The 13,638-nt window shown below is 39.2% G+C and overlaps 1 protein-coding gene across 1 annotated transcript in view; it reads right to left on the bottom strand.

The window, feature by feature from the left end:
- Window positions 1-3,162: 3,162 nt before the first annotated feature.
- LOC575432 (glutamine-dependent NAD(+) synthetase) overlaps window positions 3,163-13,638 on the bottom strand; it is a 41,242-nt gene continuing 30,766 nt past the window's right edge. Inside the window, exons 17-19 of the mRNA XM_030987931.1 lie at window positions 12,492-12,620; window positions 9,152-9,328; window positions 3,163-3,687 (exon numbers count right to left, since the gene is read on the bottom strand). Coding sequence (XP_030843791.1) covers window positions 3,325-3,687; window positions 9,152-9,328; window positions 12,492-12,620 — 669 coding nt within the window. The 3' untranslated portion in view covers window positions 3,163-3,324. The remainder of the gene's footprint in view (window positions 3,688-9,151; window positions 9,329-12,491; window positions 12,621-13,638) is intronic.

Consider the following 13,638-nt stretch of genomic DNA (forward strand, 5'->3'; position numbering starts at 1 on the left):
ACATTAGTGCAGCGGCCGGAATCAAACCGCGAACCACCCGATTGACAGTCCAATGACGGTTCCACTAGACCACGACACCTCTACAAATACAAAGATGCTTGCACTGATTGGGTGGAAACTCCCTATTAACCCTTACTGTACTGGGCTATTTCGAGCACTCTCTGACTGGGGGGGGGGGGGCCTGGGAGGCCCCCCCCCCCCCTATGATCTCGGTCGTCGAATGTCCGATGAACGCGAAAATTTGCATGTTTGTAGATATTTACGTAAGGAACAAGATGGTATAATTAGTTTTTTCCTAATATGCAAATTTTTTTGTTGTTATAGCCTAATTAATTATGCAAAATGCTAATTTTATGCATTTTACAGAAAACTCTACATATTTGTCAGTAGACTTGAGAAGAATCTTGAAAATGTATTGAATAAATGTTTCCTTCATCTCAAATTCATGGGGTTTCATTATTTTTATGATATTTGAAAATGTATAGGTTAATTTGCATAAATTATGAATATGCAAATTACGCATTCATGAATATCTAATCTGGAAATATACAGGGAACTAGAATCATTACAAAAAAAAAATTATTTTCTTATGTATTTCATTGTTTTTTATTTGTTATTATATCTATTGTTTTATTTCTAATGTATTCTTTTGTTCTGAAATACATCAAGTTACTTTGAGAAACATATAAAAGCAATTTGATATCAATTCATATCTTCACATTTCTGCTTGTACATGAATATATGCAATTATAGCACTTTTTTGATGACATGCGCATACTAATTGTTATGTAACACCTTACAGGTATATCCGATTTCGACGAAAATGGTATCAAAATGTGCATAAGACTTGAGGGGAAAAAGTCATGAAACGACAATTCGAAATTCCGAGCGGTGGCGGCGCGATCTCCGAAAATGTCGAGGGGGGGGCCTCCCAGTACAGTAAGGGTTAACCATGTGACTAGTCCAAAAAAGAACTATTAGGATGTAGTAAAGAGGTACAGACGGACAGCGAGAGAACAGGGAGGAATAACATTTAAAGTGACTCGGTAACATTGTTGAAGGTTGAGGAAAAACTTCATAATTTTTGTATGAAATGTTAGTTATTATATTCCTTCTACTGTACTAACCATCAAACATGCAAAAAAATCCTGAAAACTTCTCAAACCAGAAAGATATTGATGTTTTTTTTTTAAGGCGTCACTATGCAACATCTTCTAACAGTAAATTCTCACAACCATTTTTGAATTTTCCTACCCGTTTTTCCATGACAATAAGATGTAATACATGCTTTTAAAAATCTGTAACACTTAAAGTGGCATGTTCCCCGTATTCCAGAGGGCGTTCAAAATACGTACCCGCTGGCGGACGGTGCTAGCTGCCTATTGGCACCAACAGAATACGGCTCTTACGCAGATGGCATGTTCCGAATGCCCGCACAATGCCGATTATTGCATACATGTGCCAAAGTAATACCAATCGCAGTTCGGTTCTAAGATTCAACTGCTGTTTCCGCCCACTTTCGTGACGTCAGGATCGGCAGCGATCAGCTGCCTTGACGAAGGCAGACCAGGCCGCGCGTACTTTGATTGACAGCTGTATGCAAATTAGAAGTCGATCTTCGGAACCACGATGGCGATGACTAGAGCAGCAATAACTACAATGGCGGGAACGTGCCCCTTTAAATGATTAAAATGCTATATAGAGCCATTTCGTTGCTTTGTGACGATTTACATTCACCTAAAATGTAATTAAATTGTAATGATATAGTTGGGAAAATCGAGGAGTCAATCAGATCCAGTTTTTCCCAATCTTTATCATTAATAATGGTTTGTTTTCACTCAACCTTGCATTGAAGTCACTACCTTAGCATCATTTTCTCTCATCTGCACAATGTTACCAAGTCCCTTTAAGACATTCCAAATACGAATTACAAAAGTCTTACACATATCACTACTCGATACAACATTTGGAATATAACAAATATTGAAGCACCTTTAAACATACTTTTCAATGAAAGGTTATACATACCTTATACATGCCTTTCAATAAAACCATTCATGCATTCCACAAAAATATTACGGGTTAAAGTAAAGGCCATCTCAAACTACCATTCCTCTTGTAAAAAATGAGTACAATGATGAGAAGTAACATCAATTATTATATATATGAGGCTTCCAAGTGGAACAATAAATCGGTGTATTCAATATCTTTGGCGCAGTACCCGGATGACCGACCAATATTGTTTAGTATTGCTAAGTCATCTGAGAACTTCAACTATTGATATTGATATTATATCGATATTAAACAACAAAACAAAGCTATATTTACCGAGGTAAGTCAAATCTTGTTATTTTGCTAGTCAGATAATATAGATAATAATAATATTGTATGGCTTTGTTTTCATGTGATTCAAGAATATATTGCTCTCTCTAAGACAATATTAGACTCGTCTTTGACTCGTCCAATATTGTCATAGTTCGAGCAATATATTCTTGTATCACACTCAAAGCCATCAAATATTTTATGTGTATTTTTGCACCTGAATTGGTCACTGACGGGTGCTTATCTCCTCAAATCAGCTCTCAATTAACATAAGAAAAAGGGAACCATGGCGGACCAACGGTCACCAATAAGGCATTGTTTGCTATATCGATCGAGGGCTCAGTGCAGCGGTGCTTTTACATTTGATGTTAGTACATGATTGTAGCAATACTGCATCTCAATAAATCAGTTCAACTTTCCTCTTCACTTGATAAGATTGGCAGATATAACACTGTCCTTCATTATTTATAATCAATCACTCAACAGTTTGTGATTGTAACTTGCAAACTTCCAATATCATGCATGAAAATTGAGAGAATTGTCAAGTTTGGATTAAACATGTATAGGTACACCAATTAGATATGTCCGAAAATAAGAAAGCAACTTGAACATATAGGAAAAATTCAGACTTATGTTGTTAGAGTACAGAGAAGCATTTCCATTCTGTTAAAAGGCATGGTGTATCTTTCATTAAAGAGAAGGTTGAGTTCTGGGAAGAGGTAAAAAATAATTGGTGAGCGTTATCATTGTTATTATGTACAGTGCTTGTAACTTTGCCAAGATTTGGCAAAATTTCTTATCATTTTGATGATTCCAGAACCTTGCAATATACACGAATACTTATATACTAGATGATCAACCTTTTCTGATAGATTCCACACCGTTTCTTTCACAATGCAATCACATGACTAGAACTCAACTTTATCTTTAATATCATGCACAAGTTTGTTAATTTCTATACATTTTAAACACTTTGTTTAACACAATGGACGTAGATCAGCTTCACACAGATCCAACACTCTCTCTTATCCAATTTCCAATGTGTTTCAATGGTGAGGGTTTACCCCCATTTGAGTTATTTGAGTTGGCGTTTGGCGACCTGGCCCGCTTATTCTGGCTGACCCCAACCGTGACCTCACCTGACCTCTTGCGTGTCAATCTCAATGGAGGGCTGACCTCTGTCTGCTTGTCGGGTGAAGATTGGCCGTCCATGGGTTTCTCGGCGTCGTCGCTGGAGCGCCGCTGGGTTGCGACACTGGTGATGGTGGTCACATGGGTGGCAGAGAGTGCGCTCTGATTGGTTGATGAGGTTGTGACATCGTGAGATGAATTCTTGGCATCTAGTTTCTCTTGAAGACGTGCCGCCTATTGTTAAATATACAAAACAGTATATTGATGAGGTCCAGAGAAGAACATGTTTTCATTCTACATTAAAGGTAATGCAAAGTTTCAGGAAATTTAGAAAATTGGCTGGATAGTGATTCTTTACAATTTTGATATATATTTGGATGCCCATGTAGATGTTTTATAAGCACTACAAAATTTAGCCTCTTAGACACTCCTGCTTTCGAGAAAATTTTTGATTAATTTCAAATAGCACCTACGGCCGTACAATGGAAGCTGCGACCATGAAAATCTCAGAATATGTAGTTGTGATATACATGTATAAATTCCAAACAGGAATGGCCAATCGGTCAATTTTAGTCAAGAAACATTGTTTTATAAACTTGGCCAATATCTTGACCTTTAGAGGGAGCTATACAACATAAAGCCCTTATTATTTACAATTTTATCACTTTACACTCGATTTCAATCGCGACAACGATCACTGAATATTGTAGGATCGCATATGCTTCCAATATGTTCATTTGAACCATATTCATGACCCCATACCAAAACTTTGTAATACCTTAAAATCTGGTAATTCTCAAAGCTACACTATCCTTGGTGTCGATCATGATATACACATAACATACTTTTGTTAGGTGATGTTTTTTATTGCATTCACAGGGCTGACAAAATTAAACTTCCCAGATTATTACCATTATCCTTTCTCAGAAGTTTGATCGCTCTAGAATGTATATAAATAATATATTGGGGTCATGTTGCTGCCTACACGTATGGCGACCCTGTTACGACACTTGCCAACTAAAACGACATCTGTCAACTAAAGCAACACTTTGAAGTCTATCATCGCGATCTTATCGCCAGTACATCTCTAGCCCTCTATCATCAGAAGAGCTCCCTACGCAGTTCCTGGAAGCACGTGTCCTTTTCAGGACAAGCCATCAAGATGATGGCTGACACCTCGACCTGCGTACTCCAACTCAACGCTGAAGGCCTTACCCGCTCAAAGCGAGATCTGATTCCCCATATTGCAAAGGAAAATTGTGTCAATGTTATCTGTCTCCAAGAAACACACTGTGAGACAGAAGAACAGCTTCACATCGAAGGTTTTGACCTGATCTGCTTCATACCACACAAGAAGCATGGTATTGCATCCTATGTCAAACAAGGCATTAAAGCATCCACCACTGGGCGATCTCCTGCGAACTCAGCTCTACAGTGGAGCACCTTTGAAGCTATGGGAACCCACTTCTGCAACTTGTACAAGCCACCACCGGTAGATGTTGAAATCATGCTCTTCCCAAAGATGCCCCGGAACTCCTTTGTCTGCGGAGATTTCAACAGTCGCAGCACTGCCTGGGGATACCCTAACACAAACAAGAATGGAAAGCTCATTTTTGAATGGCTTGAATCTCAGGAGCTAGTGATACTGTATAACAGCAAGGACAACCCCACATTCTACTCAGGGAGCCACAAATCATGGACCTGCCCCGACCTGTCACTGGTCTCATCAAACATCAGACACACCTGCTCAAGAACTGTCCTTCCAAAGTTCCCGAGGTCTGGCCACTGTCCAATCATCATCTCAAGCGACATCAAGCTTCAACTCTCCAACCTACCAAAGAAGAGATGGAATTTCAGAAAAGCTGACTGGCCCAAGTTCCAGGAACTCACAAACAAGCTAACATCTCGGCTGCCAGACCCCTCCACCAGCAATGTGAATGACTCCTACTCTGCTTTCTGCTCCATGTTACATCAGGCGGCAAAACTCTCCATCCCCAGGGGCAGGAGACACCCGTATATTCCATGCTGGGATGAAGAATGCGACCGTCTGTACGAATCCTACACTAAGTCCAAGACCATTGAAGAAAGAGAAGCTGTAGGGAACGACCTGCTGATATCACTAGGAGAAAAGAGGAAGATTAGATGGGAAGAAGAAGTCTCTGAGATCAACTTCACTCACTCTAGTCGCAAGGCCTGGACTACCATCAACAAACTCACAGGTCGAAGCAACGCTCCAAAACAGTGTCCTGTTACTGCAAACTCCATCGCTTCAGTCCTAGTTAACAATGGAAAGTGGCAAGGTAAAACCACTGAGGCCAAAGTCCACTCTCGCTCGGTGAACTCTGAGATAAAGAACCTCCTCAAATCCACTCCAGAGTCAACCTCCATGTCTGAAGCTTTCACCTTGGATGAGGTTGAAACTGCACTGAAATCAATAAAGTCCGGCAAAGCACCAGGCAACGATAACATCCACACAGAGTTCCTCAAGAACATGAGTCGCAAAGCTACTTCCTGGCTACAAGCCTTTCTCTCTACCTGCATGATAACATTCACTATTCCATCAAAATGGAAGACCGCTAAAGTTATTGCCATTCTGAAGCCGAAGAAGCCTGCAGACGAACCCAAGAGCTACCGTCCAATCAGCCTGTTATCACACATCTACAAGCTACTTGAAAGGCTGCTACTTGCCAGAATTGTTGACACTGTCGAAGAGAAGCTACCTACTACACAGGCAGGCTTCAGGAAAGGAAAATCAACCACCGACCAAGTAGTCAGGCTTGTTAACGACATAGAGACAGCCTTCCAGAAGAAGCAGAAGTTTGGTGCAGTTCTTGTTGACCTTACTGCGGCATTTGACACAGTATGGCACCGTGGCCTATACCTCAAGACCCTGCAGACCATTCCAGATGTAAGAATTGTGAAATTTATCATGCTGCTTGTACAAGACCGGTCATTTGTCCTTGAAACATCAAACGGCGAATGCAGCAGGAAGAGGAAACTCCGCAATGGTGTGCCGCAAGGCTCTGTCCTCGCTCCGATACTTTTCAACATCTATGTCTCTGATATGCCCAAGGGGGAATGCATGCAGTACTCCTACGCAGATGACACCGCACTGGGGTTCAACAACCACTCCTTTGAGGCAATCGAAACATCACTGGACAAGGACCTGAAGATGCTAGCCGAGTTCTTCAACAGATGGCATCTCAAGCTGAGCATACCAAAGACTGTATCCTCCGTCTTCCACCTGGCTAACCGATGCGCCAACCGAGAGCTGAATATCTCACTAGATGGGTCTAGGCTGAACTTCGTCTCAACACCAAAGTACCTAGGTGTCACTCTTGACCGAAGCCTCACCTTCCACGAGCATGCCAAAGCCACAGCTCAAAAGACCCAAGCCAGAGTGTCTCTCCTAAAGAAGCTTGCAGGGACCGGATGGGGAGCCAATTTCACCACCCTCCGCACCTCCACTCTAGCTCTTGCCTTCTCCACTGCCGAGTATGCTGCACCTGTATGGAGCCACAGCACCCATGTACACAAGGTTGATGCTGCCCTCAATGATGCTATGAGACTAATCAGCGGAACACTCACTGCAACACCTGTCAGCAACCTGCCAATATTATCTGGCATACCACCAGCTCAGTTCAGACGAGATGCGCAGTACACTAAGCTTGCCCAAAAGCATGACAGAGATAAATGCCTTGTTCCTGCCCCCTCTGCCTTTGAAGGTCAGCGTCTCCCTAGACGACACTTTGCAACACAGGCTGCTGAGCTGCTGCCTGAGAAGCCTCCCTCCACCTTAGCCACTTGGATAGCAAAACGCTGGTCAGACCAGTGGAATTCGTCCACTACCAACCTGAAGGAGTTCATCCCAAAGCCCTGTGCCAAACCCAGTGGCTGCGACCTCCCAAGAAAAGCCTGGGTCAACCTAAACCGTATCAGAACTGGAGTTGGCCGTACACAACATTTCCTACACAAAATTGGAGCTGAATCATCACCAAACTGCGCATGTGGAGAGATCCAAACTATGGACCATGTCATTGATGTTTGTCCGATCTACAAATCCCCCCACGGCGCTTCCGGACTTCGCGAGCTCGATGATGAGACAATATGTTGGCTTAATAAGGATCTTCCTATCTAGATGATGTACTCCCTGATATTCTTTGCACGAACGAACGAAATAATATTTATTTATTTCGACCCGATTCATTACATGGCATTATCAACATGGCTTCTAAGGCCCCCCCCCCCCCCCACCCCTATGATCTCGGCCGTGAAAAGCCTGATCGCCGCGAAATTTTGCATACATGTCAAGTGAAGTGTATAGAATGCTATGATAATTTCAATTTTTTGAAAAAAATATTTATGGTAATTTATGCAAATAAGGTCATAAAATTCACATTTTTGCCCATAAATCAGACATTATTCATATTTAAGCATTCTTTCTCACTACATATATTTGTTAGACCATTTGGAATAATAATACAACAAAAAAATTGAAAAACCAGGGTTATTCCTTATGTTATCTATTGTTTTGATAATTTCTTATGTATTTCGTTGTTTTTTAAACTTATGTATTTTATTGTTTTTGTTGTTTTATTTCATTTCCAACTATAATTCAACTATTTTGACCTCCAAAATAAACACCTAAACTATTAACAAGACCAAATAACCAATGTTTTATCTCTTTATTTGAAAAATGAGATTTCCATATGTTTTGTACACAAATCACAAATTGAGCGATTTTCGGGCTGACATGCAAAGACAAAAGGACACGTGACTCTGTAATGGTAGGTCCGATTTTCGAAAAATTTCTTTTAAAAGATGCGCAAGACTCGACAGAAAAAAGTCACAAAATTTCAGTGCAAGATTTTCTTGCGTTAAAAAATTATCGCGAAAAATGTCGAGGGGGGCTTCTAAAGCCCCCCCCCCCCCCCCGGCTAAATAGGGTTAATGATCTATAATTGAAATTAAAAATGAGGATGACCAGGCGTTTTGAAAAGGTATCCTTAATTCAAATGGAACAAATTCTTTTTCTTTGTAGATACCTCATTTAAACAATTTTAGATCTCCTTTGACTAAAGATGATTCCTACAAAGTTTGGTTAAAATCTGGCCATGCATTTTTAAGAAGAAGTCATCAATGTAAACCAGATGGCTTTTTTTTTCTTGGGGATGGGGTGTGCTACTCCCAAGCCCCCTACCCCTGGAGGGGTCAGAACAATTCCATATCCCCCTGCCTAAGGAATGCTTCCTATCAAGCTTAGTCCAAGTCTATACATCAATTTCAAAGAAAAGGTTTTAAAAATGTATAATTACTGCTATAGGAGCACTTTGCGGGAATGCTGCCCTAAGGCCCCTCAAAGTATACCCCATTTGAAGAGCTTTAGGTATACCTTTCCTGCAGGTGATTCCTTTAAAAATTGGTAAAAATCTAGTTATGAGTTTTCAGGAAGAAGAAGAAAATGAATAATTAATGCCACTTAAGAATTTTGGTGGTGCTGCCCCCAGACCCGCATGGGGATATGTATCCCACTTGAACAACTTTTGATCTCCTTTGCCTAAGGATGGTTCACACCAAGTTTAGAGGGGGGGGGGGGGGGGTGTTGAGTAAAAAACAAAATTGTGCTTCATCCATTTAAAAGTATAAGAGCATGCACAGGTGACGCCAATACTCCAAAATAATTATAATAAATACACACCTCCTGATCGATGAACTTGAATTGCCAGGGCCATTTAGCATTGTAGAGGAACTGTCTAAGATCAAAGCGATTGTCATCTGGGCTGTAGGACTCAGCATGGCACGAGGGTGTCAGGGTAGTCATCTTGTGGCGGTTGATAGAGTAGGAACGGAAGAAGTGCTTAACTTTGTCAGCAACCTAACAAAAACAATCATGTTGATGAAAATTATTACATCCCGCATAATAAGAATCTTGCAATCTGATTGGTCTAAACGAGGTCACATGATCAGTACTCTCTGCGATAGGACTTTTGTACCGTAATTTTTTGCTGCTGCCCCACTTGCCCACCCTTGCCCACTGAATAAGCATAGCAACGTAGGTTACGCGAAATGTCAATGTCAATGTCAAATGAGCGTGCATCGACTTTATTACATGTACCGGTATGCATCTTGTGCTTTGTAAATTCTAGCTTAAGCTAAACTGTCTGCAGAATCAGTTCCTTTAATTATGTAAAATTCACTTTAAATAGATCTTATTGCCGATGTGGGATCTAACTTAAATATTAACCTCCTTTACTCCGGCAATGGATACAAACTATCATCGCCTCAGTGATCTCGGGCTACCATCATCCCTCGCCGCAACGATTAATATTTGCTTATTGATAATATTGACAATTCTAACCCTACAAATGATCAACAATTAGAAGTTGAATTACAGTAATAGATTTAGATGAAATTATTGTAATGTGTTCAATTATAGGAGTTTTATTGTCATAATTATTGTCATTTGTAATTATTGATTTTAAATAGTTCTAAATTGAGCGGTTGATAGAGTAGGAACGGAAGAAGTGCTTCACTCTGTCAGCAACCTAACAACAAATTTGATGATCATTTTGTTATTATTTCACTGTTTACATGGCTCTGCTCCGCAATACAACATTGGCTTGATCAAGCATTACATTCCCTCTAGACAGCTACGCTCTCAAAACTCTGGCTTACTTGTTACTCCTAGGGTTAAAACAAAGTGGGGAGAGCAATTCTTCGCTGATGCTGAGCCTTCATTATGGAATACACTCCCTCAATGGATTAAAAATAGCAGTTCTGGTGAAGTGTTAAAAAATAATCTGCAGAAATATCTGTTTAATTTAACCTATAATTGATTACCATTACCTTTCATGTCCGCACCTTTTTGTATTGCACTTTTGTATATATATTTATGATGCATTGCATCTTTCGCACAAGCTCCGCCTTGAGCATTTGATTTTCAAGTGGATTTGGCGCCAGACAAATCTTAAATATTAATATTATTATTATTATAATAATTATTACTAATGACAATTCTAACCCTACAAATGATCAACAATTTAAAACGATTATTGCTAATAATAATCACAATGACCATTACTATGACAATACTGCTCCTATGATATGCAATAGTGTGACTGCTACCTTCAAATTTGTTGCGTACTGCTGGGTACAGCTGCCTATTGATATACCCCGCATACCATAACAATACGCAGCAATATACGCAAACGTGTGACTGAGGCATAAGAAACAACTTGTGCTTGTAAATGAGGACCCTAATAAGGTAAACACAATACAAGTCAACGAGAAGAGTAGCATCCCCTTTTGCAAGGTACAAATGGCCTATATATGTCAGAACAAGTTACCTCCATTGGACTATACTATTATATTACTAGGCAAGGAAGTTAACCACATTTTCACATATATAATAAGATGTTTTTTAATATTTAATGAGCTATGACCTTTCACCTTTGATCTACATACTCAGAAATCGAACTTAGACTGTACATGTATTTTTGATACCAGGCACCTTCATATTAAAATTTTGTCAAATGTTACTCAAGTTATCGAATGGAAACCAGATTTGCATATTTAATGAGCTATGACCTTTGACCTACATACTCCGCAATCAAACTTAGGTTGTGTTTCGATACCATGAACCTTCATATCAAATTTCATTAAAATCCGTCAAACATTACTAAAGTTATCAATAGGAAACCAGATTGTGTATTTTTTCGCATATTAAATGAGCTATGACCTTTGACAATTGACTGATGTACTCCAACATCGAACTTAGCCTGTATTTTGATGTCATGTACCTTCATATCAAATTTCAATAAAATCCGTCCAACATTACTGAAGTTATCGATCAGAAACCAAATTTGTTACGCACGCACGGAAGGACGGACGGCAGCGTTACTATATCCCCTCCGACTTCGTCGGCGAGGGGATAATAAAGGGTATAGACCAGTTTTGGAAACGCCCCCCCCCCCCCCTCTTATTACCAATCATGTGAAAGAATATGATTTGAATAATACGTGATGATACAAATTTTGCAGGGAAACCGCCTACTAATTGATATATATGGTAAATTATCATATCGATCCGGCTTGGATAGATATCGCGATGCACTTCAACATTGAAGATTTGGGCATATATTTCTGCTTTTTTGTTGTTGCGAATTTAGGTTGAAATATTGCCATCTAAACCTCTGAAGGCAATATTTAAACAATATTGAATGGACATTTTGCACCCAAAACTCGCAATATTACCAATACCGGTCTATATCTTTAAGTTAAATTGCAAAAGAAATTAACCTTACAAAGTATATATAAATAAATGTTTAGAAGGAAGAAAAAGACTGACCATTAACTACAGAAGGTATCAACCGCCTATATGAACATATACACAATCACACACAAACGCACAAGAGCAATACAAAGAAAGAGGAGAGGTGATAATGAGAAAGAGAAGAAAGGGTCTACTCAATCAAAGATGACATCGTTTTAGAAATGTAGCCTTTTAATTGAGTTCTAAAAACGAGAAAGTAGGTAGTCTCAAACACAATTTTCCTGATCCATCTTCAATCACGTAGATAATTCACTTACGTAGCCGACAGACAGGTGACAGACAGAAATTTTCCTGCGAAAAATCATGTGATAAGGGAGAATTTTCTTGGTTCGTTGTAGGATTTTCCGGGGTTTTTTCGGCGGGATTTTAAGCAGGATAATTGATGACAGAAAGCGAATTATCTAGATAATTGGCCTCTGTCTGACACCGCCTAATCTGGAGCAGGATTTAAGGTAATATACACCATGAACATGACGGACAAAGAAAGCGGACAAAATATACAGTTCCTCATTCTACCCTCAACAATTGCTGTGGTAGACAAAGGATCATCCCTTCACTGCTATTATGTAAAAATGTGTAGAACAGGTGTCACATGCATATTCACCTGTGCTACTTATGTCTGTATATTTTGTCCGCTTTCTTTGTCCGTCACGTTCATAGTGATAATCACAAATAGAATAATTCCATTATCATAAATATCAACTTACCTGTGTAGGGGAACAAGACTCCTTCCATTCGTTGACTAGCTTCATGAACATGCTGTACGGTCCACAGAGACTGATCTTCCTCAGACGTCCAAAGATGGATAACTCGCTGTACGTCATTCCCATGTCAACCTGAAAATGTTGTAATAAATGTATTAAACGTTTAGACTAGGTTTTGAAATGCCCCCCTTTTAAAAAAAGAAATGGAAGCTCTTATTATTTAACCTGTATTAGTGTAGTCATCAAAATTTAATTAGATTACTGTACTTTTACATAATTTGCCTTCATTTCTCTGTAATTGAGGTTTATGATTGATTATTATTAATCTTGTCTTTATTTTGATATTTCTTTAGTTCATGAATTAGTACACTGTACTTAAATGTAATTTTGTTGTTTTCATATTGTAAAGCGCATTGTTATTTTCTTTGAAGATGAAATGCGCTATAGAAGCCTAGATTATTATTTTTGATATTATTACCAATCGTGTAAAGGAATATATGTTTTGACGAATATGTGATGATACAAATTTTGCCCGCAAACCGCCTACTAATTGATATATCTGGTAAATTATCATATCGATCTGGCCTGGATAGATATTGTGTAGTCCCATATACAGCTTTCTGTGTACAGTGCTTGTAACTTTACCAAGACTGGGCCAAATTTCTTATCATTTCGATGGTTCCAGAATCTTGCAGTACACACCAATACTTATATGCTAGATGATCAACCTTTTCTAATCGATTCCACAACGTTTCTATCACAATGCAATCGCATGACTAGAACTGGTCTATACCTTTAAAGACACACAGAAGTGGGCTCTCATGGGGAATTCAACACCATTGGGGTGATTACCAAATAGCTAACAGGTGTTGTCAATCACCAGAATTAGCCGTTAGTTTTATGTAATTCCATGCCTTTTCCCTATATAAAGGTAAAGTCATTATCTGCCATTTGCATCATTTGAAGACTACCTTCTAGGCATATTTTTTACAACGCGTTTTGAAAATTGTTAACGGTCGATACAATTCCACATAGAGGCAATTGCCTGTTCTAATCTTTTAAGAGGAGTTTTTAGTTGATATTATATCTTATTTACCATAAGATTTCCATAATTTAATATTTCCAGCCAGCAAATTGAACAGATTACCTT

This window comes from Strongylocentrotus purpuratus, unplaced genomic scaffold (assembly GCF_000002235.5).
Source record: "Strongylocentrotus purpuratus isolate Spur 01 unplaced genomic scaffold, Spur_5.0 spur5_scaffold_17, whole genome shotgun sequence".
In the NCBI taxonomy this organism is placed as follows: domain Eukaryota; kingdom Metazoa; phylum Echinodermata; class Echinoidea; order Camarodonta; family Strongylocentrotidae; genus Strongylocentrotus; species Strongylocentrotus purpuratus.